At 41.7% G+C, this 26,954-nt stretch overlaps 1 protein-coding gene across 1 annotated transcript; it reads right to left on the bottom strand.

Moving 5' to 3' along the window:
• Positions 1-1,722: 1,722 nt before the first annotated feature.
• Positions 1,723-26,954, bottom strand: NISCH (nischarin). The gene is made up of 21 exons (XM_026046141.1): positions 26,874-26,954; positions 21,872-21,955; positions 20,856-21,038; positions 18,437-18,485; positions 17,597-17,760; positions 16,514-16,609; positions 15,531-15,626; positions 15,198-15,350; positions 14,562-14,630; positions 13,965-14,150; positions 13,612-13,740; positions 13,107-13,220; positions 12,176-12,284; positions 9,658-9,779; positions 8,754-8,809; positions 6,966-8,294; positions 6,605-6,779; positions 5,580-5,733; positions 4,955-5,083; positions 4,065-4,226; positions 1,723-3,056 (listed from the first exon to the last, which is right to left on the bottom strand). The coding sequence occupies exons 1-21, from the start codon at positions 26,952-26,954 to the stop codon at positions 2,428-2,430; spliced, it is 4,269 nt and encodes a 1,422-aa protein (XP_025901926.1). The 3' UTR covers positions 1,723-2,427.

Raw genomic sequence — 26,954 nt, 5'->3', positions numbered from 1 at the left:
TGATAAGAATAAGAGATTAACAAGTGTTTCTCTCAGCTTTTTTGTCATTGGCATGTCTAATTCCACGTCGGGTCCGAGTACGATGCTGCCATGTGATGCAGGAAGGAATTATCAAGCCTGCTCCCCTGCTGCTGGTTCAGAGCCTAGATGGGCAATTGGATACGCTGGGAATTTGATGTTCATGAAACTCGTTGGAAGAAATAGGTAGAGCTTATCAAACACACGACTTGCATCATTGTCCTTGCATTACCAAGGAAGCGGCGCCTTTCCCCATGCTGGTGTGGCTCAGCCTTCGTGCACTGATATCTAACTACGGGGGACAAAAAGGGGCCTCTAACTGGTTTAAGCCAGAGCAGTTTGCAGGGATGCTGATATTTTTCCAGCATCACCACATTTTCCTCTGCACCTTCTTGGAATACTGAGGAATTCTCTCCATTCGCAGGTGGGAAGTGGTGAGCAGCACCTCATGGGCCTGCTCCAAACCACAGCTCCACACTTCAGAGAGGCAGAAACCGGGACTGCTTTATCTGACCCCAAGGCTTTACGACTAACCTTGTTCTGCAGAACCTTGTGTAGCAGGTTTGTTTGTGGAAAGCTCCAAGAAATCTTYATGAAATTAAACCGCAAACCAAACTGTGAAGTTCAAGGTGAAGGACTGTACACATTTGAAAAAAATGAAATAGTGTCATTTGCATAGATTTTTACATTAGAAAAACAATTGTTTCTATAATGGAGTTGCCATTGAAGGAGGCCAACAGGCTACTGCTAAACATAAGTGAGTAAAATCATCCAAAAAGGTTTATTTTGATCAGTTGCACTTAGAGGCAGAAATTTCACCAACAAAGTGCCCTAACTTGCAGATTAACACAGGCAAAAGCCAAGGGACCCMACAGCAGCAGATTTTTTGAAGAATTTATTCATCTTGAAATGCAATTAGCATTACCATGATCAAGGGTGAATTGTACCCGTTTCCTGGATGAATAATCTGATCTCCAAAGCAACAGATCTAAAATTCGGAGCCTCTGTGGACTTAAAGAATTTAAAGTTCAAAACCAGCTGTGTTCTGGCTGTGAGACAGCCCCAAGAGACAACTTAACTGCCCAAACTGTAGAGGCATCAGTGGATTATGTTTCATTACTCTAACCCCTGTGCAGTAACATTGTACAATAGACCTGAACAGTTGAGTTTTATAAGCAAAGTCTTAGAACAGAACTTAGGTCTATCCCAAATATGTTATACATAAGACGGATTGTTTCTGACAAAGTCAGCTCCCAATGATAAATCCAAACCTAGAGTAGGCAAGGCAAAGATCTTGGTCACAGCTCCTCAATTACTGCAACGCGTAATTCCTTTAATTCCTGATTTGCTYTGCATTCACTTAAGCCATTAGCTATAATCTGAAGAATCCACTAAGCTTTCCTCAAAGGCTTCCAAAAATGACTGAGCTGCTGCAGGCTCCTCTTGCATCTTGTCAGAAATAATTGCATCGAGTAAGCTAACAAAATTACTTCAAAAAGAGTTAGTAAAGATCGAAGCTTTTAATATCACCTTATCCCTATGTCTTTTACTTTAGGAGCTGTTTTTCTTCCTACCTAATGGTATTAAAGGATGCGCCCCAGTGCTTTATGACACCCAGCAAACACAAGATAAGCCTGAATAAGAGACACAATCGGGAAAAAAAGGGTCAAATTACACTGTATTTTTATTGACAAAGTAGGCAAAAGAAAGACTCGATGCTCAGAGATACAAATTCATTATTTGCTGACAAAACACTCACCTATCCATGTTGGGTACTCTTCAGTTCCGAGAGTATCAATGCAAATACTCCTTCCTTGACTAAGGAAAAAGAATGCCTAAGAAACCATAATTTCAGGTGAAAATACAGTTTCTGCACGTAGCTCTCATTACTGCAACGTTCATGATTGGCAGCAAATAACTGCATTTGGCCTCAGAAAGAAGTAATAGTAAAACTCTTTGTAAGGTCATTAAATAAGCAGCATTAGCAGCATACCCAAAATACATCTTGTACAAAGAACATTGCACTTGAACATACACAAGCATTTACCATTATTTACACATTACCATTTGTATAGAACAGTTAGAGTAATATATACAGGAAAAACAACAGTGGAAAGTAACAGCCCTAGACGACAGCATATCTAGTGTTGACTCCTTTATTTTTCCATACAGTTTCCCAGGAAGTCTCATGAATTTTTCAGTATCTAGTAGTGCGTAAAAAATAGACTTTACAAAAAGTTCAATCCCTGGTTAACACGGCAGAAKAACTCTGGGGACTAGTAAGTGTTCACTGCAGCAGGGAACAGGGGAGCCCAGGTCAGCTCCTCACTAGAGGAGCAGGACTGGACAGGTCTACCTACTGTGTCCGACGTTGCAGTAGAGGCTGCGACCACGGGGACAGGGCAGTAGTTACCCAGTGAGCTCCAAGGGCAGCTCCCTGCCACAGAGCATCTCCCACTGCCTTGCAAGCAGGGAAATCAGCTTTTCCCTGCTCTCGGCGCTCGGGATGAAGACGTACCACTGGATCTCTCCGCTCCTGCCGCCTTCTGGCTTCGCGTGTCCCTTTGGGGCGCTCTCGGGCTCTCCGAAGTGATCCAGMGTTAAGTTCTGCATCAGATCCTGGTTCTGAACGTCGTCAAACACAAACGTGAGGGCCTGCGGATACGTCTGGTAGCCCATAAGCACCCGGTCTAAATCCCGGATTCGTCTGCCATCTGCCAGCTGATATTTATCTTTCTTTGGGGGCTCCTTAGCAAATTCAGGAAGTGGGTAACTGATATAATCTTCATCAAAGAGGAACAAGTCAGAGCTGGTTAATATTAGTGTTTTAGGCTGCAGCACATTACGATTTGAGACAGATCCTTCTACATGATTTACTTGAAATGCCAACACRTACAAAAGGATATTGAGGGACTGAAGGTTACTCAAACCATCCATCTTCTCTGCCACTAGAAAAGCAAGGTCCCCAATTTCCTCTTCGCTGGGATAAATAAATTTTACTCTGCTAGAGTGAATCAGTTCATAATTGTCCATTTTTCCTGCAAGAATAAACATATGTTACTAGTCAATATTTTCTTCATGCATGAGGATAGACAACAACTTTCGATAAGTAGCTGCAGTTGAAATAACTCAAGTTTTAAACCCATTTACATAGTTTGAAGTTTATGCAACGCTGATAATTATTTGGATTTTGCTAATCTCTACTGSAGTGTTTTGCATTGCTGTTTTTCTGCTAATCTTTAACCACGTTACTCAAGGAAGTTAGAAGCAGAAGAGGCAGAAGGAAATACAGCCTGATTCTTAGGCCAGAGACTATCTGCCTTCCTACCMGCTTGTTTCCTGTCTCCCCCTTCCCACTCCTCTGTTCTGAACTGCCTGAAAGCCTGATCAGAGCACGGAACACAAACAAAATCCCTGCTCTTTCTAAGCAGACAGGAAGAGGAGGGGGGAAATAAAGAAAAAAGATCAAGGTGAACTGCTGCTTTAGGGATAAGCAGCTCCTGGAAGAGCAGGAAGTCAAGCTGCACTGTGGCCTACTTCACTCCCTGCTCTGTGGCAGAAAAATGCAGCAAAGCTTGCAGGAATCTTGTGCCTGTAAGTTTATCTGCTTTTTCACCAAAAAAATAATTAATCCTCTAATACGAGATATTATCTCTCCCTTCAGTCCTTGCACTTTTTCAGCTTACAAGGCTTTACCTTAAGAGTGACGGTAATAAACACTCCTCTGGAAAATGCCATTTTATTTTGCACCATGAGCTGGTTTTAGAACTTTAAGGCAGAACAGCTTCATCTGACATTTGAGTTGAACCCCACATGCCTTAAAGAGGTCTAGTTTTCGCTTCTCTGCATTCTCACAGAATATCAGGATTCCTTTATTTGACCAAACCAGGAACCATAGAGCCTGGAAGACTGCGATTAGAGTATGGGAGTTTGACTGAAGTATCAGGACCAGGACACATCCTCTGAAGGAGTTTATCACTGTCCTGGAAATGATGCTCTAAAAACCCAGCCTGAGCAGCTTAAGCCTTATAGAAGAGACCTTTTACCTGTGTTTTTATTCCCAAATTCAGAGTAGAAGTCCTTATCTACTGGTTCAGGCGAAGGCGTGCGTGCCAGCAAGGACAGAACCGCCATAAGCTGCTGGATGAAGGCGTGAGTGTTGTAGCTATCTCTGGTCAAGCAGGCGACTATGTGATCAGCAGAGTGTCCTGCAAAGGAGGCAGAACATAAAGCATTCACACATCTCAACATAGATAGCTTCATTACAATATTTTCTACCAATACAGAGCTATTGTCAAAAAATACTGCTTGCAAGAATTAGGTCTTTCAATAATAASCAATTGCAAATGCAGCGTTTTTTTGGATAACTTTCTAATCCTTGACAATGACAACAATGCTTTACAACCTCCTTGAAAATACCATGTGCAATTGCTCTTGAATTAAAACACAAYGCACATTTATTGCAAAAAAGTGCATTCCTGCTACTGTACAGGCTCATCCTCACAGAGATTGAGACTCTGGGGCGAAGCAGAAGATTTAAATTTCCACATAATTTAAATTCAAGTGTCCTGTAKTGGTAGACTTTAAAGCCTCATTTTACATCTAAAAAGTCATCTGTCAGCTACACATTTTGCAGTATGGACAGTACCTTGATTTTACTCCTCACTGCAAACCAAAGCCTTGCTACAASGACGTCTTAAGACTTCCTATTCAAYCTCTCACTAAGACACAAACTTGTAGAAATACTTGTGTGACCAATTGATGCATTGATCTTAAGCCTCCTAGTAACTGAGTGCAAGGTCTAACAAGACATTATCAGCCTACTCTCTTATACAGCACTAACAGCATTATATTAACTCCTTTTCAGAAAAAGCAGCAGCAGACAACTGGAGAGACAAAAGCAACTAGGAAAACTTAGAGCTTACAATGTACTCACCAGTAATTCTGAAGTACTGGTCAAACAGGCCAACATTCACTGACTGCAGATCATTAAGTTTTAGCACAAAGCAGCAAGAGAGGTGGAAAACGCTGTTCTTGCAGTCTGAGCTCTCCTGGATCCAAAAATCTGTTGAAGAAATATAGGAAAAAGCTCCAAAAAAAAAAAAAGCTTCCCAAAAGCATAATTTCTCAATAAGTTGTCAAGTATCAAGGATACTTGATACAAATGTCATTGCCCCCCCTGCTTTGGAAGCAGCTGCATCACAGATTCAAAATAGCACGTGCTTTCATTGAGCAGTCACACAGTTAAATGCACACCATGACTTTCTGTGACTATGTTTTTAGCAGCTGAGGTGAGGCTAAGAGTATTAAATGACACRTGAAACACCTTGGACCACGCAGCACATGGAAGGGCCTGTACAAGMAGCAGCCATGACAAGACCAAAACCTGCTTTTTAAAAAATAAAGCTCTTGCAAGAGGACTTTGCAGCAAGCAGATTATGTAGCCCTCTTCCTCAATTAGAAGGCTCAAAAAGTAGTGCCAGGCAAGACTGGTATGTGAAGAGAAGGCAAACAGACCAAGTTTGTTACTTTATTAGAAGTTTGAAGTTAACAACCCTTACCTGTCTGGTGCTCGTGAGCACGAATGAGAGAGTCGTCCAACAGAAAATAAATGGCTTTTGTGGAGAGAAGCACACAAGCCATCACTTCCACATCAGGGGTTTTGTAAAACAGAACCRAAGACCACATGAGATGCCTCAGCTCTTCATTTTCCACCTAAGACACAAATCACTTCATTTGTGCATTTTCATCTTTCAGACAGTTTCATCAGCTTGGAGGCAGTTTTAGATTCCTATAAACACAGTTTCTAAACCTGAAGCATCTGAAAACACCATTATCAAAGAGTCAAAGCTCATCCCAAAGTTGCTGGACACAGCTCTAATAGCTGTCTACAGAAAGAGTTTTGTGTATGTAAGAAAATACTCTTCTGTTGTGAACTAATTGTTTCTAGAAAACAAGAAATTAGAAAAATACTTAATGCACAAAGTCTTCCTAGTGTAGACACTGAAAACAATTTTGTTTGCTTCTGAACAGAGCAGCACTTCCCAAACCTCAGCAARCCTATTAAGCTTGCAGATGCTACTGAGGGGCTGCATTCAAAGGGCCTCATGAGAGAGGATGGAAACAGAGGTAGTAACGAAAGCTGCTGTTACAGCCAGGTATCCTCAAAGCTTGAGGAGCTTACTGTGAATTCAGATGAGTCACTTGCTGTCATTATCAGCTCCCCCATGTGTACAAAGAGTGGCACAACTTATAAACAGTACTTACCTCAGAAGATTTGGAAACGAGGGGAAAGAATAAAAATGTAATTTTTTCTGAACACAACAATCTWTCTTTCTACAAGTCATATCATGATTTGAGCCAAGAGTAGTGCTTTCAAACCTTCCACTTAGTCTAAAACTTGACTAAGTTCTTCTTCTCTGCCTACGTTTCCACGGTCTCTACAGCCAAGTCCATGCTGTCTTGTATTTATGCACATGCATTAAACAATTAAGTCAGCAAATTACTCGCTAATTTTGTCAGGTAACTATTTTTATCGAGTACTAGAAGGTCACATCTTTTTATACACCTGGGTTAGGCACATTACCTCTGCAATGTTGTTATGGAAAAACTCAACGAGGGCATTTCCCTTCAGCCCGGCAACGTACTGCAGAGACGCCGAAACGTGGACGTGAAGTGGAATCTGGTTATCTTCTGTAATCTTCTGCAGAAGAAATTCAGACGGGTATAAAGATGACAGGGTCAGATGAGGCTTGCAAAAGCTAGGAGACAGAGCCAAAAAAGGCAACATCAACATTTATGTGTTTATGACCTACGCATGAAGGGAAAACCGGTCAGTCTGACAGGACCTCGGCACCCTGCAAGGAAGTGGAGAAGTGAGAATTTCTCCATCCATGAGAAAATAAGGTGCAACTGCAAAAGAAAACTCAAGTAAAAATTGTCATTACCTTGCTGACTGCCCATGCATGCTGGGCTCCAGGAAGTGATTTCTTGCAGACTCCGATTTGTTGAAGGCTTTGAAAATAACAATAGTCTTCACATCCTGCAGGAGCGTCCGTAAAAGGCTGTAAATTCTTAGGAAGTGGAATTTCTCATGAGGTAGAACAAATACTGCGGTAACCAGTCTGTATCCAACGAGCAACTCCAGCACGTGCCCGTCCAGAAACGAGCCCTCCTGTTGGGTGGAGCCGTGGGTTGGATRTAACACGACTGATGCTAGTGGAATCCTGCTCAGCTTGAAGACCCTTCTCAGGTCTTCGGCACCTACCCCTTGGCCTGGCAGCACACTGAAATCTACCTTAACTATGTACAGACGCCGAGGTGTCAGTAATATCCAACAGGGATGGAGCACACAGGGGCCCTGTTCAGCAGATTTATGCACTGTTGGATAAAGTGCRGAACACAAAGCGGTTTGGACCACGCTTTTGGACCACGCTTTGTTATTCTCAGCTGGTTCTGCTTGATGCAAGGCCTTGCGAACGTTAGTTTTATTCCCGTAAACAAGATATGTTGGGAAGCAACCTTTTATCTCTACACGCTCTGAGGATATGCAGTTCCATTCCATAAGCTGACAGAGAAACTCTTGGAGGTTTGTTTTTCCACGGCACAGTGGGGAGCCCGGTAACACTGACATGCAGTGTTGAGAGCAACACGTGTGTAAACAGGAGTAAAAGTCCTGAAGGTTCTGGGGGTCCGCAAGCACAAACAAGCAGTGGTCACTGCTTTTCAGCTTGAGTGTCAAACAGATTTCAGGCATAAGAAAGCCAAACTCCATGAGATCCGTGTAGGGAAAACACAGTGTTAACTTCAAGGCAGAAGGGATGTGCTGGCAGTTTCCTCTCAACTCCTGAGGAGGAATCTCAAACACAGCTACCATACTATCGGTCAAAACCCAACAGGAAGCAAACTGCCTGAGGCCTTTATGAATGTGAATTGAAAAACTCCAGAGAACTCTGGTTACATCCACACTGTCCGCTGCTGTGCTGTCAGATGACTGAGTATCTGAAGTCATGCTGAACTGGAAAGTCTGTTCTCCTTCGTGAAGTCCCATTTCAAAATATCCATCCTCTTTCTCTATGGCTGTGGAATCACCCAGAGGGTTCCCTTTATTCTCTGTAAAGGAGCGGGGCGACCTCTGCACAGTCTGCAGGATCAAGGCAGAAAGGTGCTGGATAAAATCCTGGTTTGTGGCAGTGTATGACATGCAATTAAAAGGCAAGATGACGGTGTTGCAGGGATCAGGCGCTGCACAGTGCTCTTCCTTGGAATGATCCAGACTTCAAAAGAGATAAGAGTCACGGTAAGCACAAGCTTGAAGTTTATAATAGTCATAACTGCCTATGATTCACACTGCTGCTTCTCAAAGCTTGGGGACTTCATCTTGCTAACGCTGTTTAGTCAGTGTTTTTGTACTGCGCACAGCCACTGGCTTAAAAGGCCAGCAATGTAATTCTATAGAAAGTAAGAGCTAAAAAGTTTACTTGTCTTACATTTCCCAACTCTAAGCAGCCTATCTGTGAGTTAAGGCATTCTGCAAACAGCTACTGGCAAAGTCTCCAACAGCTCAGAGTTCAAAAACACTTTGCACCATGAAGCTGCCTTCGGTCAAAGAAACGCAGCATACAGTGAGAGAGAATGTTTTGCCTTAAAGGCTGAGTTTTAAAAATGCAGTGTCTGTAGTTATTATAGAAAAGCTGATAGGGAGATTTAAACCAAAGCTTAGATACCTAGCTTACCACATATGATGACCTCTTCCATTTTCTTTGGATGAATCCAAGAGAGAGGCAGGTGCCTTAGAAGGAGAAAACAAACATCAGGAAGCCACCAACTACTACCTAGGGCTGCTCACACTTCAGCATGCATGAAAATCGAGGCTAACGTTGGCCTCGGCATTTTAAAGCTAGTCTACCCACTGCAAAGTCCTGACTGCCGTGCAGCTGAATAGCTRCCCTTGCAGAATCTACTTTGAGAATCCAGGGTGAGGATCCTAAAAGGGTTTACACCTGTTTACTTCACATTGGGCTTTCAATTAAGGCAGGCAAGGGCASACTCTGCTGCTGATCTGGGCACAGATCCAACCTATAGCCCATATACACTCTTTCTGCAGATGATAAAATTTYACTGAAGCTGTGTAAAGCTCTGCAAAAGGGTAAGGAAGCCCCTTATGACCAGCTCCAGTGGTGGCAAAGGAGGAGAACCCMGAACTCCTCCCCTTAAGCCAGCACACATATTAATGAAGAAGTATAAGTTAGAAGCTATCAAGCAGCAGAAATTKGAAGGAGAAAACAACTCTATTACAGAAGTTTCTTGCACAGACCGATGTTGTCACAACAGCAGAGTCCTACACTCATTAGGTGGCTATACTAAGTGACATGTGATAGCAATGCTGCATCAACACATTGCCAGTCCTTGACTTTAAAAGCAATAAAGACAGCGATACCAGTAATCTACAACTCTAAAATGGACTTATTTGCTTAATTTAAAAGGAGGACCAACCTTCACACAGTTTAAAGCTACCTCTCTTTTCCAGAATAATCCAATCAAAATGATTTTGCTATGAATTATTTTGACAWGAGAGGTTTAACATCAGAACTAAACTGGCAGGAAACTTTATGCTATAAACATAAGAAGCATATTTACCTGATTTTTACATCTGGAGTCTGACATTTCAGAGCATCTCTGGGGAACTGTATGGTCTGTAGGAGTCAAACCAGTGGACTGCAACGAGCCGCTGGCTAGGACTGTTTCACTATCAGTTATTTCTAGAATAAATACAAATCATTCTTAAAAMACTGAAACAAAGACAAGGGCTGCAAAACAGGCTACCTAGTAAGTTCTAGCTATATCTTGATTAAGGTAAAGGATGTCTGCACATAATAGCTGGGACAAAGCAGAATCAGGTGCACAGCAGTTAAAACTCAATCAGCATCAAGGCCATTATCCAGCATGAGAAGTTTTCATATGACTTCTGAGTTAGGTCATCAAAACATTGCCCAGGCTACCAAAACCAGCAGCAAAGCACCTGCTCGTTGGCAACTCTAACATAATGCCCATTTTCTGGAGGCTTCAAGTTAAAGGAGTCAAACCCTCAGAAACTCACCCATTTTGAGAACTTCTGGTGCTCTCTGGTTCTGGGGAATTAACTCACCTTACTTGGAACCTTTTGGATGTGTTCAAAGACGACTGATCAGGAAACATTTTCTCTAAGAAATACGTGAGTTGCTTTTTCTGCTTGCTTGGCTTTTGCAGCATTGCACTAATACAACCCAGMAAATCAGTTTTCAATGCTACCCCTGAAGCCAGCAGTTCAAGTGTATAAATGCACAAATAAAACTAGAATTGCACGTGAACATATGACTGACACAAGCATAAAAACTCCTGCATGCAGCACTTTCCTGGACCCATGGCAAAGTTCATCAGATTACACAAAATTGTCTCACAGCCAGAGGAAGAGCAAAAGGTATTTATTACTTGAGCAAAAACAMCGTTTGCAAGAAGGAAACTCAAACTGACAGGAAAAATAGAACATGACRGCCTTATTTTTGGTTTTCTGTTTCCTACATAAATATTTAATCTTTTTCCATAAGCCATTTCTCAATGACATTTTATTTGAGTAATATGTTACGGAAACAGATGGTGTCTACAAAAACTGCAGAGAAAACAATTCATCGAAATAGCACATCAGGAAATTAATTCCATTATTCATGCTTTAAGATCCAGTGAAACTCATTACCCAGCACATTTCAACATTTCTACATAGATTTTTCACCATCTGTATTCTGAAAGCAGCCCTTAAGAGCTAAATACACAGCAAGCAAYAGACTTCTACCATTAAAGCTGCATTAAAGCTCCATTCAAGCTAGCCTGAGCTATTCCTCTGGCATTTTTCTGCTACTTATAGTAGCCTTTCCTAAGATTTTAGTAAAGAAACTTTATGGAAAAAGACTAATGCAAATATATCTCAAATCTTACTAATCTTGTTGCACATTTCTACAAYGCTCCCATGTAATTCAGAAAAGCTGATTTTTCTCAGCACACTAGCTCCTAGAAGTTCATTACAACATGAAAAGGCTGCTGATTAACACTCTTAAGGTCACAGCTATTGCTACCATACATTTTTACAGCTAGACCTACAAAACCCAGCAGATTCTTATACAAACTGCCTCAATCCTATAGCTTGAGTGATATATACTCTAAAGCAAGAATTCATTTCCAGTTATCCAAAGTATTTCTTGCACATATACTGGGAAAAGCTGTCASCATTTTATCTGCAGGTGACAGAGGCTATCCAAAAGTATTATAAGACTAAATGAGCTACATAATAATATCAGTAGCTGTTCTCAGTTGTTTGTCCTTAAGTCAAATGCTCCCGGAAAAAAAAAATCCATCATTACAGATTGAACTTAGAAGCCTCTTCTGATTTGGCAGAAAACACAGCAATGGAGCAGATTTTCTAACCAGGCAAAAGCAGAAGGCATGTTCTCCTATTCCCAGTCACAAAATYCCTGTAATCGTATCTAATCTGAAAGGCTCCTGCAATAGCTCAAAAAGTGCTCCATTTTTCTAAGTTCCCAGTGCAACAAGCGCTTTCTTTTTTCAAGCATGCAATAAAAGCCTCCAGGAAAAGCTACCAGGAGTTACAGCACAGACACGCCAAAAACACAAGCTCGGAGCTATCACCAATCCCATAACTTGGCTTTCCTCACGTACTGCTCCTTAGGTCTTTCAGATTTCATGATGGAAATGTAATTCTGGGCAAAAAGCCCCAGTGAGACAGATGCTTTCTCATCGCTCAATTTGCTCGCCAATAACAGGTAGCAAGACACTGCGAGCAGCAGTTCTGACACAGGCTATACTTCAAGGTTTTCCATTAAGGAGCTAGGATACATACGTCAACTGAGAAGAGGTATCTAGTCCTGCAGAAATAGCCAGCAGGAGACAAGTCCTGCAGCCCATTTTCACCRCTTACTTAACCCTAGTGAACAACTGCCCGTTCACGAGCAGCTTCCAAGCTCTCCACCCACACGGCCACGCTCTTCTGCTTCATTCTGCCTTGGGAAGCCCTGTCCCCATGCCCATACTACTCATGTATATCAATGCAGCTTCCAAAAGCAGAGCCAAGAGGCTCGGCCCAGCAGCACGATACATACATGATTACCTTGGCTGGAGCTGACAGGACGAGGCAGAGAGGGAGAGGAAGGACGAACAGTAAGAGAAGAACAGTTTGATTTGGAGCTCGCTGCAGTGAGCCTGGAGTCCTCACTGATCTAATAAAGAAAGTATGCCATGAGTAAAGACAAGACTAAACGCACAGGACACATCTGATCCCAAAATAAAGCCTGGCTATACAAGGTTGCTCAATTTTAGCACTAGTTTTCTCCAATTTAGTAATTAATGAAGTTAGCGTTGGCACGTCTTTGTTGCATCCACCGAGGTTTCCCTTTTCTTAGTGCAGTGGAATTGCACTAGAAATCCATTTTGAGAAGTCATCACTAATCATTGTGTTCRCTGACAAGAGTTAGCTTCCTAAAACACTCAATAAAAGCAAGATTTCTACCCTGCAGCGACACAACAAGCTCTGAAAATAATTTTAATTCCAAATTAGGACTAATCAGCTACACAGAATGCTAAGGGCACACATGTGAAAAAGCAGAGAGGATGCAGATTTCTGACTAAAGAGCCACAAGAAGGATGGCAAAGTCACTTCAGCACTCTGCTGCACACAGTAAGATTATGGTTTTGCACTTATTTAAAGCAGTCCACTATATAGTCACTGTGTTAAGTCATCCTGTCTTTTCCTCCCACTTTCTCTCTACCAAGCCAGCACAGAAAGGAAGGCCAGATAATGACTGAAATTATTCCGAAAATAACAGAAAAAAAGTTCAACCCACATTAAAGCAGCAAAGATACTGTAAGAATTGCTACAAGGAAAGCTTAATTCATCAACTCCCTCAGACCTAATTTATCTGCTGGTCTAACTGGCATACATTTGGCCAACTGGAAATTATCTTAGTGTTTTTTGTAAGCATGACAGCAGCATAAACATCATAAGCAACTGACTCCCTTCTCCTAGCACAATTCCAGCTCACCTTTTTATCCGAGTTGCTCAGTTTGTGCTTCACCTCCTTGGCTTTCTGAATAGCTTTCAGCACTTCCACAGTGTCTAGTTCCTTTTCTGTAGTAACAGTGTTATCCAAACAGACCTGAAGAAAACACGTAATATATCCAAAAGTTRCACTGAAAAGAACAAACTTCTTGAATGAATATTATATTAGCTTAATGTGGACTACATACAAAAAACCATTTCACATTAGACYCTTGCTCTAAGCTGGGATGAATTTAATGTCCATTCAGAAACACTTGAAAAGTTTAAGACCTTTCTAGCACAAATATTTCAGTATTAACATACTGCTTTGTTATCCAAGTGAAGACAGGGGAACATTTCTTTTATATCCACGGGCATAATGGCATATTACTAATAAAATGTGATTCTCTAAAGGCCTTTTCCAACGCACAGTAAAAACTCATCACCTTTACTAATATTTGCACTACTTTCCTCATTTTTTCCCCCCTTTGGAGTGCACTGTGGCTTACCTCTGAGGCCCTGTCCCCAAACTGAGCAAGGACTTTGGTCCGGTAGTCAGGAATGATGCTCAAAGGGTTGCTGGATAAGATCACCTTTTCTAAGCAAGGGAGGCTTCCTATATTTCTTACTTCATCAATCTGAAAGTTCATAGGAAAATAAATGAAGGCAAATAAATAAATGAAGCCCTGTCACACAGGCTTAACATCTCTAGCATAAATTAAGGTTATATATTGTTCATTTCCTGTTAATAACCAGGGTGACTGATGAGACGCTTTGAATTTGCAATCTCAGTCTTTAGAATAAGTTTCTTGCAATTCAAAGCACAATTCAGTTTGACACGGAAATAAAAACCAACAGTTACCTGCTCTATTTTGTTGTTGCTTAGATCCAAGTTGACTAACGAGTAGAGTTTGTTAAGACCACACAGCCTTTCCAACTGATTTCCTGCTAAATTCAGGGTTTTGATGTTTCCTAGTTTTGTGTGAACACCTTCTAGCGTCGTAAGCTTGTTGTAGGATAAATCCAGATGAACAAGGTTGTAAAGATGCTACAAAAGCATGGAGAACCCATGTCATACACCAAGTCATTAAAATTAAACCATACTAAASACAAACATCAAGAATTATGATCTGTGCAACAGTGTTCATAGAAAAACTGCCTAGCCATAAGACATGATAGGAAATTGTTCAAAACMTAGGTCTGAAATCATAAAACAGGAACTTCCTCAAATGCAGTTTTACTGATTGAGAGAGGGGTCTGGCACTGAAGGCAAGGAACAAAGGACACAACAATATTAGCAAAGAAATGAAAATATCTAGAACAAATATGCAATGCACCATTAAAAAAAGTACTTGACATTGTTACTTTMAAACAGTTTTCCAGGACAGAGACCAGCAACAGAATTCTGAAACAAGAAACAGGCTTAGCATAAAAACCCACCTCAAAAAGCATCATTTACCTGCAAGTTTTCCACCAGGGACACCCCGTTGTGACTCAAATCCAGGAATTCAATCTTCGGAATTAATTTCTAGAAGGAGAAAGAATGCCTGTGGTAAAATGCACCATAGCCYCTAAGTCAGGGCATACATCCTTCATGGGCAGCTGACTGACAAGCGAAGGGCCTCATCCAGTGAACACTGTCTCAGTTTATTAAAAAACTAGCGATACAGTGCAATAAAATGAAGGCACACGCCCTTAACTTGTGTTGCTGCACCTTAGAAGTATTCAATAACCCATCTTAAAGTCACATTTGTCAACTCTGATTTGGGTAGAAAAGCAGCTATTTTCTCTGTTTCACAGGAGTAGTCGGAGTAAAAAAGGATGTTTCATACATGTTCCTGTGACAAAAGCCAGATTTTTTCCTTAACAGTCAAATGATAAAAAGCCAAAACAGGGTATTGGCTTCACTTCAGATGTTGTTTCCATGCTCTACACACTGTGTAATGTCAAGAAGGCTGYCAGAAAAATGAAATGTTTTAAAACATGCAGCAAGCTTTAGCCCCGAAGATATGAAGTAAATGCAACGGCTCTACAGGAACAGAGCCAGTCTTTCCCTCCTCATAAAAATGAAAAATAGTTTTCAAATGAATCTTACCACCGAATCGTCAATTTGAGAGATGCTGTTGTGACTCATATCCAAAGTCGTCAAAGTTCTCCATGTTGGGATAATTGCAGTCACTGGACAACCTGAAGTTGCACCCTCTGGCTCCCACTGATCAAACTCAGAGGCCTCAGGCACGAGGATTTCCTATTTAAGACRAGAACAACGAAGTGTTACAAATCAAAGCACAGAGAACCATTCAGTTCTGCCTGAAGAGACTCAAGCACCATGTCCCTGTGAAGGGACACATGCACCTGCCCTGCAGGCACTTGCTGCAGGTTAGTTTTGCATGTGCTTTTACCCCCAGCAGCAGGAAATCGCTCTTACCTTCATGGATGTTGCTGAAAACCGAACACTCATTGTGGCCAGAGCATGTTTTGACGAAGTCAGCCCTTTTATAAGTTTTGCCCCACAGTGATTTATCTGTTTGGGAAGATTAGAATCATGATACAAAATCAGAAACAAACATTAGAGAGCAGAAACACGGAAGGGGCATCTGCAAGCTTTAATATTGGGTTTTACAGCACYTCATTAAAACCTCCTTCTTGTAACAATGACGAGCAGGAGATTCAAATCACTAATACCAARACTTCATAAAACTAAAGCAAATAGAGAAGTGAAACAGAGTTCATTGAGTAAAGATTCTTATCAACTCTGCCCCTCCCTATATTGCTCGAGATGAAAGTACCCAGGCAGTCTAACAGTAAACAGCATTTTACTGATACTGAGTGGTGTCTCAAACAAAACCTGTGGCTCCATCTGCAAACAAGTTCATTTGTGTACCCTAATGTGTTCCTTATGGCAAATGAAGATATCAAGTGCCTTGGGAAGCAAGGAGGCCATGCTAAGAACTGAGGAAGCTACCGTATTAACTGTACAAACTGCTTAAGATCAGAAGTCTTTGTTAACCATGCTGAATCTCTGCCACCTAAAGGTCTGCAACAGTCCCTGCAGCAACCGAGTGCTTCTCAGTAAAGCTCTGCAAAACCACCACAAGCAGCAATTTCACTGGTGTATTAGGGAAACGACACTGAACAGAGATGCAGCAGGGCTCCTGCCTCCTTTGAAAGGCAGCCCACATTAGCACTGCCAATCTCATGACACACTTGTTTGCTACAAGATGAAAACATTAGCTCAGTACCAGCCAACCCCAAACTATTAATTAGAATAGAATGATAAGTCTTCCCAATTATTTCCAAACATTGTACGAGCACCAAGTCAAATTATACAGTTACTCATACTTAGAAATATGCAGCAGATCTGGCATTCACAGAGCCTGTAAGACAGGATGAGCAAAAAATCAGTCCTACCTCTATTTGGTGAAGTGATTTAAAAATTGACAGATCAAAAGGCAAGAGATGCTCCTGAATGTTACTGGTTCCAACAGGTCCCCCTGTTCCGTTGACCTAGAAATCAACAATAAAAACCAGAGTTAATACTATCACTTGTCTGCATTTCAGAAGTCTCATACAGGCTATACCACAAATACAGCAACTTGGTAAAACCTTCAAGTTCCAGCCAAATTTTCAAATAGCTCATGATTCACTAAAATTACAGACAAGTCAGTTCTTTGGGAAAAGGTGTTGCACCAGGCATGCACAGAAACTGAAGGGCTAACCTTAAACTGTCRCCTTGTTCTTGTGTTCCGCAGCACACAGGGCATGCAAATAAAGAGACCTCTTGAGCAAGACTGACAAAACTTTTCATCAGACCGTGACGAAACATCCRTAACGGGCCACTTTTCTGCAACATTTGGATCTCCCAAGACAGAGCAACCTTCATTTCCACTACTAAACATGAAATTCAGGGCACTGGCAAGATGATTTTGGAGAAAAAAAGTAAAAAAAATACCACAGACCACTCCTTCGGTACRTATTAAAAAAGTAACTAAAATTTCCATTCAGTCTTAATAGCTTGGCCTCAGAGGTGGTCAGCAGCATGAAAACGGTTTGGTTCACTAATGCCTTCTGGAAACATCTAAATCTGCAGAGAAATCTTTCAGCTTTCTGTCTGGTCTTATCTACATCTCAAATGCTTAAGGACTCATTCAAAAGCATTTAGGAGTCACAAATCCTGAAAACTGAGGATGATTTTTTTTCCTTTCTCAAAGACACTTTTCTTCAAAGAATCCTCACTTCAGAGGATTCTTTAAACCCACAGAATGGCAAAGGCAACTGAAATTCCACAGAAACAGCAGCCTTTGTTAGGAAATTAGGTGCGTACTGAATGCAGGCAAAATAAATCTCTCTTCAGAGACATCTCAGTGCTCACAGGAGCTTAAATAGCACCATCTGTCCAGCTTCTGTGTGTTCACGCTAGACTCCAGGCTTGCTAAGAAGCCTTTCAAAGTCCCCTAGAAACAGAGCCTGCAGTATTTCTACAGTATAGCTCACCTTTAAATACTTGAGTCTACAAGTGAAATCCAGAATGTGCCCTAGATCCGTTTTGGCATCTCCATTAGCACACGTAGGCTTCCCCTGTAGCAACTGTTGTGTAACAGCATATAACTGCAAGGGTCTGATGCTAAAGACTTCTCCAGCCATTAGCAAGTGCTCCCCTGAAAAAGAAGAGTATAAACATTATACATATTGTTGCAAYGAGTCGCACAACCTCAGTGGTGACCAAAGAACAAGTGGAATGCAGAAGACCTAAGTTAAGAAATCAAAGATTTGCCCTTTATACTCTAAAAATCAGACTGAGGCACCAAAACAATGTATATTTTTACCATTTTAAACAGCTACTAAAAAGTTAGTGCACTAAATGCACTAAAAAGTTTACAAATTTGTTGAATGGACCCTCTGAAATGGCTTTACCTAAAGTTAATTTTGTGCCAGAGCAATCTAAAGCAACATATGGAAAAGGGCTTCCCAGAGCACCTCAGCCAAGACCACTACTGCTCCAGCTGGCACACACAATAGCCTCTAGCATCTCCTTTAAAACAAAATTAGCCTAAGTTGACCAGTCCACACATCTCCTGCTGTCAATGGACCAGTTCTATTTACAGCAGAGACAAAAAGAGCTATTGCAGTTACAGCAATTGTATTCCACTTTCATCCAGCAGCCTCAGAAAAGGAACATCCTTTAATTAACTGACCAGAACGTGTCGTGTTTCCCTGCAGTCTGGAAGAACAGTAATACATTAGACATAATGTGGTTTTGTGCATCTAACACATAGAGCACTTACACACAGAGGAACCTCTCCAGTCCCAGGTAATTCCTGGCAAGTTCCTTACCTTTGTGAAAGAGCTCCTCAGCCAGTGCAGCAGTGATCCCGTTGATCTCCTGCAAAGAGTAAAACACTGTCATTGACTGTTATTTACATAGTTACTCCAGATAACAACTTGAAATTATTTAATTATACATGATTTTATTTCCAAGATGGGAGATACTCAACTTATAAGCACATCTTGCATATATTAAAAGGTAACAGTAGCTACAGCAACTATTACTGCCCATTATTTGCCAAACTTGAAAGCAAGTTTGTTTTGGAAGCAACTTTAACCATTCAGGCACATTAGGCAAATTTCTAAGTATGCTGTTTTCAACAAAAATGCGGCTTTGAATACTTTTAACAACTTTATGCATCAACACTCAGCGTTTCCTCGAAATACCACTAATATACTAAAACGTCAGCCAAACAAGTCTATAGAGAAAAAGGGAGATTAAGTCTTCTGTACTTCAACCCCTATTACACTTGCTGGAGAAAATAACTGGCAAGCCTGTTCTCCAGCCTCCTGGGCCTATCCAGGTAACTCAGCTTCCAGTCCAGGTACTGACAGCTCCCAAAGGAAGGAAAAGACTGAAATATCTCAATGGATGGCTTTGTTCCTCCTAAACCTGAGGATTCACAGAGATCAGTGCATGTATTCCCCACTTCCATTTAGACATATTTCTCTCCACAACAAGCAAGTGCTTGGTGGAAGTCAGGAGTTCTGAGCGTTTCCAACAGTTCTCCCAAGGGCCCTCAAGAACAGCATAAAAACACTGCAATAGCAAAGCTTCCCCTAGACACACACACACACATCTGATAAGGTACAGCAAAGGATAAACAGATRTTATGGATTATCATGAAATAAATATTTGATGAGCTTGCTCTGCTGGCAAAGCCCTCGTGATTCATAACGAGGGAATAAACCCACAGGACACCTGCAAAACACTGACRAAACAGAGCTTCAGACAGGCACATTTCAATACAACTAGGATTATGCCCACAGAGGACAAGCAAAGACTCTGCACGTGGACTACTTGAAAACAGTTATTTTAAAAGATCAAAGTTCTGGAGGAAAATTGTTTTCTAGTAGAATTGCTAAGGTAAATATTTAGCTTTTCTTCTGAATAGCTAACGTTTCATGTAAATATTTAAAATTACCCTAACAAGTTCCAAGTAAACAACTGAATTTATACCTCAACCCACTAAAGACAAAAGTGCAGATGAAGGAAGACTTTTGTTCCCAAAACGCAACGGGGTAAAGCAACYGAGGAGTGCTCCTACCTAAATAATGCTACTTCTTTGGAAAAGTTAAATATAAAAGGATTAGCACTAGAGCAAGTTTAAATTCCTAGAAGCTTCAGCAAGTTGGATTTTGACTACTGGCATCAGGAAGAAGAAAATAAATAAGGGAAGGGAATAGGAAGAAGCTGTGCCCGATTAAAAGCTCTGTTGGATGATTCAGCACTGGAACATTAAAGAAACATTACTAGATCATTTAAGGTAGCAGAACAGAAGATRCAGAACAGAAAATGCAATTTGCTCAAGATCTGGGAATTTGCTTTGTCTGAGAACAGACTTCTTTTTGTTATTATGCACATTTTWAAAACATTCTAGAACTCAAGCCCATTTTAGAGGGCTTGATCCAAACACAAACTAGTGTTGCTCCCCCAGCYCCGCAGGGCAATGGCAACCCAGGAAAGGACACTTGTTTTCAGAGCATACAACTAAGACAAGTTTTTCTTCTTGTTCAGTCTTAATTAGCACACCTGATGATCACTTATGATTCATTCCTGAAGCCTTCGTATGAAACCAGAAGGAGCCATCTCAGCTAAAGCATTTACTGCTCTTCCTTTCTACTTGAGCTCTCCAGTGGATTTTTCTCTTTATAAAGCCCACTTTCCCCCTTACAACATGACGTCAAACTACTAATGACTCACAAGATGCATGAAAAAATTGCATTCTGAACATAAAAGCAAGTCATCACTTGCTTCACGCTTCCTTTACTGCAGTATTGCGTCTGCTCAATAGTAGTGGCTGTCTGGGCTGCTCTGACAGTGGGCTCTTGAGGAGAAACTGTTCCAATGAGAACAGAAACAGAGCTCCATCCACTGAATGTGTGAGGAGTGGGGTGATCTACTGCATCATGTTCTCTGAGGCAGCRCTACTGATGTCAGCTTTAACAGCCAATTCAGCTGAAGCTCTACTCAGACTGCAAATATTCTGCCAGCATTTATTTTCTTATCTCATTCCCTACCCAGCACAGTACCTACTACAATAAAGGCTGAGTTAAAATTCTCCTCAAAAGCATGCTTATTGTGTTACATTGCACAAAACCCTGAAAAAACCCCCGCCATTTTAGAAGCTTTAACATTCAATTCTTKGCAAGTCGTGGACTTGGAGACTCTCAGTATGACATGTTATATGCTAAAAGCATAACTTACATATAAATGAAAGTGCAGGAAGTGTGACAGCACTTTTGGAGCAGCGATAGGAAACTTGACTAGAAGGGTTTGCAGGTAGACTTCTAATTCCTTTTGTCTTTTCTCCACAAGGCTTTTGGAATTTTTTCCAATAATCTTCTTAGGAGGTAACAAATTTTTATCTATTTTCTTTTCTGAAACAAGCTGAAAGACAGAAAAAGAGAGAGTTATTGCCTGATGCAACCTCAACTTACATGAAAGATACACATGAATGCATTAAGAGCATGATGTCTGTCCCCRGTGAGATCCAAAACCAAAATTATTTCAGTAAATTAAAGCACTTATTCAATTTCCAACATTAGTTGGAAGGAACTTTTAGGAATGTTCCTTTTAGAAGGAACRTTTTATCTTAAAGTTATATTAAATTTAATAACTGTGCATTCTGAGAATCTATGAAAATTCACATCTACTCTGAGCAGCCTCACTCCCAGGATTGCTCCACAAAACACATGCACCCCACAAAGCAGAATGCAGCTATAAGAAAAAAACTGCAGAATAATGAGTTCCTGAGAAACGAACCCGGTCTGGAATATACTGGAATTTCTCTCATTTTCACGTGCTGTCTTTAATCAGTGCTGGTTAGTAACTGCCACATGCATCCATCTAACAACAGCTTATTAGCAACCCCTTGAAGACTGTCTTTGTTCCAACCCAGCATCTGGTGAGCAAAGTAGCTATCGTAAACATTTCCACTAACAAAAGTTGTAATGATTGCAGCCTGAACTGAATTCTTCCCGATACAGGCTTGTGTCCAAGGCTCGTGTYCAGGCCAATCTCTTACAGTTCAAGAAGCGGGTGTAATCAGGGCAGATAATGCTGCTCATGCTAAAAAACAACTTTAGTTTGCAGTTTAATGGTTTAATTTCTATCTAGCAGGCACGCTTACACTTTATTGAGGAAATAAATATTATAAGAGAGCTACACAACTTGTAATAAAGTCTTGCAAGAGAGGAATGCCACGGTTTTGCTATCTTTACCTTTTCATGCAGGTCGTGGAAATCGCTGTAACGATGTTTGACTGTCCACTGATGATTGCCAACACTGACCTCAATAATGTATACCTAGAACAAAGAGAGTAGAGTAAGGGAAGGATGTAGAACAATAGTCAAAAGCTGACCACAATACATATATAATAATGTATTTCTATGGGGTGATTCAACATTCACAGCAAATTATGCTGGTTAACTAAAAGCTTAGCTAATCTCTACAGTGGCTTGTGCTGGTGCAGGATGCCTGAACCTCACTCACATGACTGGTGTACACACAAAAATGGGAAGATGCTCATCTTACTTCCAAGAAACAGCTACTATTTTTYCAACTAGAGGTTTAACCACCACCATCTCAGAGCTACTTTTTTGGTGTATTTCTGCTAGCCAGCTGAAATTGCCTTTCCTACCCAGCCAGAGCAAACGAGAGACAGATTGACCGAGTCTCACAAAGCAACTTGGCAAACACCCTGCTGTCGCTTGTGGAAAAGCAGCTTGACCTTCACAAGTCCAAGCAAATCCTTGGGTTGGCTGGATATTAACTAGCTTATTCCTTCCAGGGAAAAGCACACATAATAGAGCTTCCTGATCATTATGACTGTGCCCAAAGAACCATTACAAATAACTAAAACAATACTTCTTCAGAGAGGGCAACTCATTTTTAACTGTGCATGYACTGAATGGACACAACCCAAGATTTTAATTGCAGGTGACTTTCTAGAGGGATCCTGCAGGAAACCAGCAATTTGCCTTCAAGCCTCCACAAGGAAACTGTCCAGACAGGAAATACAACAGTGCAAAAGCACCCTGGCTCAGCAGAACCAATTCTTTACACACACAGCTGCCTGAAATACACCAATTAAAGAGATTGTTACCTATTCCAACCATCCTCTTTGTAAAAATACCAAGTGACAAGCAGATATTGAAAGCATCTAATAGCAGGGAGCTTGCTTGCTGTCACAGGTCACACAGGCCTGATTCAGGTGCTGTAGGAAGGAYGTACATCTACTGCTAATCCCACTTGAAGAAAAGAACATCAACAGCCATTTTTCAATTCCATACATAAAGGAAAGGCAGTTTTCACTTACTCTTGGCACAGAGCAGTGGAAGAACAAACACTATGTAGAACCATTTGAATTTTGACAGCTATAGCACAGATGCATTTTTYGCAGAGCACATCTAAGCCTGCAACACGCTGGCTTGCTGAACAGAGAAAACAAGTCCTACAGAGCGCTGCATCACGATGTCTGGCTGGTGCACACAGCAAACAACGTGTCTGTGACCTATGAGCACTGAAAGATGACAACGGTTTCCACCGAATTACAACCCCAATTAAGGCTTGCATCCCACTTCCCGTCATGTTGTTGGGAAGCTGCAGGTCAGGATTATTTACCAGRGCTGAGGGAAGCTAGAACAGGAATAACTTGCATATTCAGAAGTTTCGCAACTCAGAGGAAAGCAAGGGGAGACTCAAAGAAACTAGAAGATTGAAATTACAACTAAAAAAAGATATGACACTATAATAAAGATAMTACTTCGTTTTAAAAGATAGCTGTGGTAAAAAATCTTGTGGGAGATAAAGCAGCACTGCTAAATGCAACGCAGATTGTATACATAATGAGTAATATCTACGATTAGACACTGACAACCCAATAAACTTCACAGTTCCAATCTGACAGCTTGAGATAGGAGAGGAATGCACCTTCTCTTTTTACAACACTGAAATCAGTCCGGGTAAACATAATAAAGGTTTCGTATTCTCTTGCTGAAATAGCACGAGCTGATGAGTTCTAGAAAGAGAATACTGAACCAAGGGGATAAGCAGCCTGGGCAAAAAAATGTGCAAATTGTATATGTGCTGATACGGCTCCTCCAAGTAGGATTTTAAGAAGTCACCATGTTGCCCATGTAGAACACATCTAGAGCGAGCAGCACATCCTCACCTGCCAAGCAGCATCAGTAACAGAATGAGAGCAACTGATTTCGGATTAACTCACAAACTGCCTTTACTTTGCAGAACAGACACAAATGCAATATCCATACATGCTCCAAAGCCTTGTGAGCKCTCCACACGGACTCTCCATTTGCATTTTTGTCATAAATTATGTTTCTTTGGAGCTGAAACATGAAAGGGTTTACATYCAAAGGTTTTCACCCTGGGAACCTATCTCCTCAGTTTCCAAAGTGCCTGCTACCAGGCTGGGTAATGAATATCCTATACCTTTCTATAAATTATTTGTTTTGGCTAATTTAAATTCTACTTTGTAAAGTGTTTAACAGACCCCTACTGCTGTATTTTTAAAGATATTGTTTCTCACTGATGAGGTTGTTTATACAGRCCAGTCACCCCAAGCTCATTGCAATTAAGCAGTCACTCCCCAGTCAMGCTGAATGCCTTTCATCTGCCTCAGTATTTAAAGTAAATTACTAGGAAATATTTTACTATGACTTTTAAACCTGCTGTTAAATSAACGCTGCTGATCCCAAGCTGATCCCTGTCTTCTTCCTGAATGCTTATAAAAACCTGCTCATCTCAAATTTTACAGAAAACCTGCAATTCCACTGAAAGTCTCACGCAGCATCACACTGGAACAGTGTGAACACTCAAGAACGAGGCAGGTTCCTCACCTTACAGAAAACTAACTGCCCAGGACATCAGTGGCACTGCAGCCACTAGACCCCAAATGCCAGGACAATGATGCAACCAAAACTCTTCCTCCTCCCTGCCTTGTCAGGTACACTTCACACCCACCCAAGGAAGCCACAGTGTTTTCCTTAACAACAAAGCAAGCTTCTATATTAGAAACAGCTGCAGAAGACAGGAGAGGCAGGAAAGCAATTTAGRCCAAGCAAATAAATGCAGAGCAGGAAGCAAATAAAGCACTGGCTGCCTAAAGGCCTTTTTTAGGACCAGACAGCCTTTGGTCAAGAACCAGCAGGAAAAACACATGTGTTGGAGGAGTCTGAGACCAGGTAAGAGAATTACCTTCTGAAAGTGCTCAGGCTTTCTGAAAACAACAGAAGAATTTTAACAAGTGGAATATCTTCTCCACTGAATGAATCCATAATTTTCCACCATAGCTATTCCAATAGAAACCACTAATATTTTTTAAAAAATGCATAGACCTGTCCTCAGTATCTTATAGGATTTAAACTCAGGATGTCAAACTATGTCATTAAAATACAACTCCTTCTGCTGAGRTTATTTTGAAAGCTGGAGCTCTAAAGGGCAGGGCAGAATGGGAAGCAACAATGCCAAAAGAAAACTGATTCTTTCAAAAATAAGGATGTAAATAGCAATACTGATGTCTTCATGGCCACATGTAAAAGTGGCTACATGTAAAATCTTGATACTGCTCTGTTTCCCTTTTCATCTTTACAGGATTTGAGTGATTTTTCTACCTCCCATATTTCACTCCCACTCAGGTACAGGTCAAWGTCAAGTCCCTTGCACCACAACACCTGTATTTTAAACACAAASCACCCACATTGGCTGTTGGAAATCATTTCATCTTGAGAAACACTTCCTAAATCAATCCTGTTTTCACTGAAGATACATGTCTGTATTTCTAACTACTTGAGACTTTTTGCAGAAGCTGCCTGCAGRTTTGGAGTCCTGCTAACAATTCCCAAAGGTTTGCCACAAGTAAACTTTCCAGGCAYGATTGCCTGGAAAATGCAGCAATACAATCAAAATACACCCAACTCCTGGGAAATTTTGCCATACAAGCATCTTATTTTCTAATTCCTCTGGAAAGACAGCACTAAAACAGCTGATATTCCCAGAAACGTATGTATTAGATGAGAAATCAGGACTTAAACCAAGCATCTGACAACAGWGGCTTAAAATGCCACCCCTACCTACCAGGGGATCTGCAGAATATTACATGCAGCAGACTAAGGTACAGGCCTGGACTACAGCTCAGTTTAGCACATTAATGGTATTAATGAACCTTGCTTGTACCCTGACAAGGATCTGCAAGCTGAAGCTGGTGAGTATTTCATCTCTGCGTCCTTAACTTGGGCCTAGGGGAGTATGGGGACAGGGAGCACTTCAAAATTTAAGATAAATCCACTTTAAAGTTAAAAACTATAACATAAATCCACTTTCTCAATCATAGTTATTGCAAAACACTCATGAAAACCCCCTAGTGCTCCTGAATTGTGGTTGGTGGCTAAAACAGAAACCAGACACAAAGGTCTCCCCATGCCCCGAGTGATGTGCAGCTTGAACACAAACTTGCCTGGGAAAAAACCACCTCCAAAACCTCATTTCAAGCTCCCGACCCGTGTTTCACGGGGGTTCCCCTTAGCAAGGCGGTCCGGGCGCTCGTGTTTGCGCCTCGCTCCGCGGACACAACCGCTCGCGTTAAACCAACRCGACGCCCCAAGGGTCACCCGCACGCAAGGGAGCCGTGCCCACCAAGCTCCCTTGCCAAGGCAGGGCTTTACTCATTAAAGCTCGGGCTTATTAAGACAACACCAGGCCTCTCTTTCCTGTTGCCCAAGAGGGCTTCTTCCAACTACCTTTCCCACTGCCGGTAACCTAAGTTGATACTTAACATACACATTTTTCCACAAACACTGAGTCCCTTACACCCTTCCTTTTCCCCGCTGTAGTTTCCCAGTGCGGGAAGCTCCCTGGGATCCCAGTTCTCCTGCAAATCCCGCAGCAGAGCCAGGCAGGAGCGGACACAAATGTCCAGTTATGTAACAGGGCGGCGTTCGGGAGACGTTATCCGCGCGCAGCCCGGCGCTTCCTCCCCAAACAGCGGGGAGCAAATTGGGTCAGGAACAACAAAACTAGCTCTGAATATTAAAAATAATAATAATAAATAAAGAGCCCGAGGGCCGCGCCGTTTTGCTGTTACATAAGCGGGGCTGCTGCAGGGTCTCCCCCGCACGCAGCGTGCCACGAGGCCGGGCGCAGCGCCCGGGCCGCGTCCCGCGGTGTCCGCCCCCCGGAGACCCGCGCGGGCCGCCGCGGCCCTACCGTGTAGGTGTCCACGAGCTCGGAGCCCAGCACGCGGGCGCTGCGCGGCGGCTCCTCGCTCTCCTCCGCCGCCGCTTCCAT

This window comes from Nothoprocta perdicaria, unplaced genomic scaffold (genome assembly GCF_003342845.1).
Source record: "Nothoprocta perdicaria isolate Ctin4 unplaced genomic scaffold, notPer1 scaffold_42, whole genome shotgun sequence".
Taxonomy (NCBI): domain Eukaryota; kingdom Metazoa; phylum Chordata; class Aves; order Tinamiformes; family Tinamidae; genus Nothoprocta; species Nothoprocta perdicaria.
Note: the sequence above shows the minus strand (reverse complement) of the source record. Positions and strands in the feature narration are given on the sequence as shown.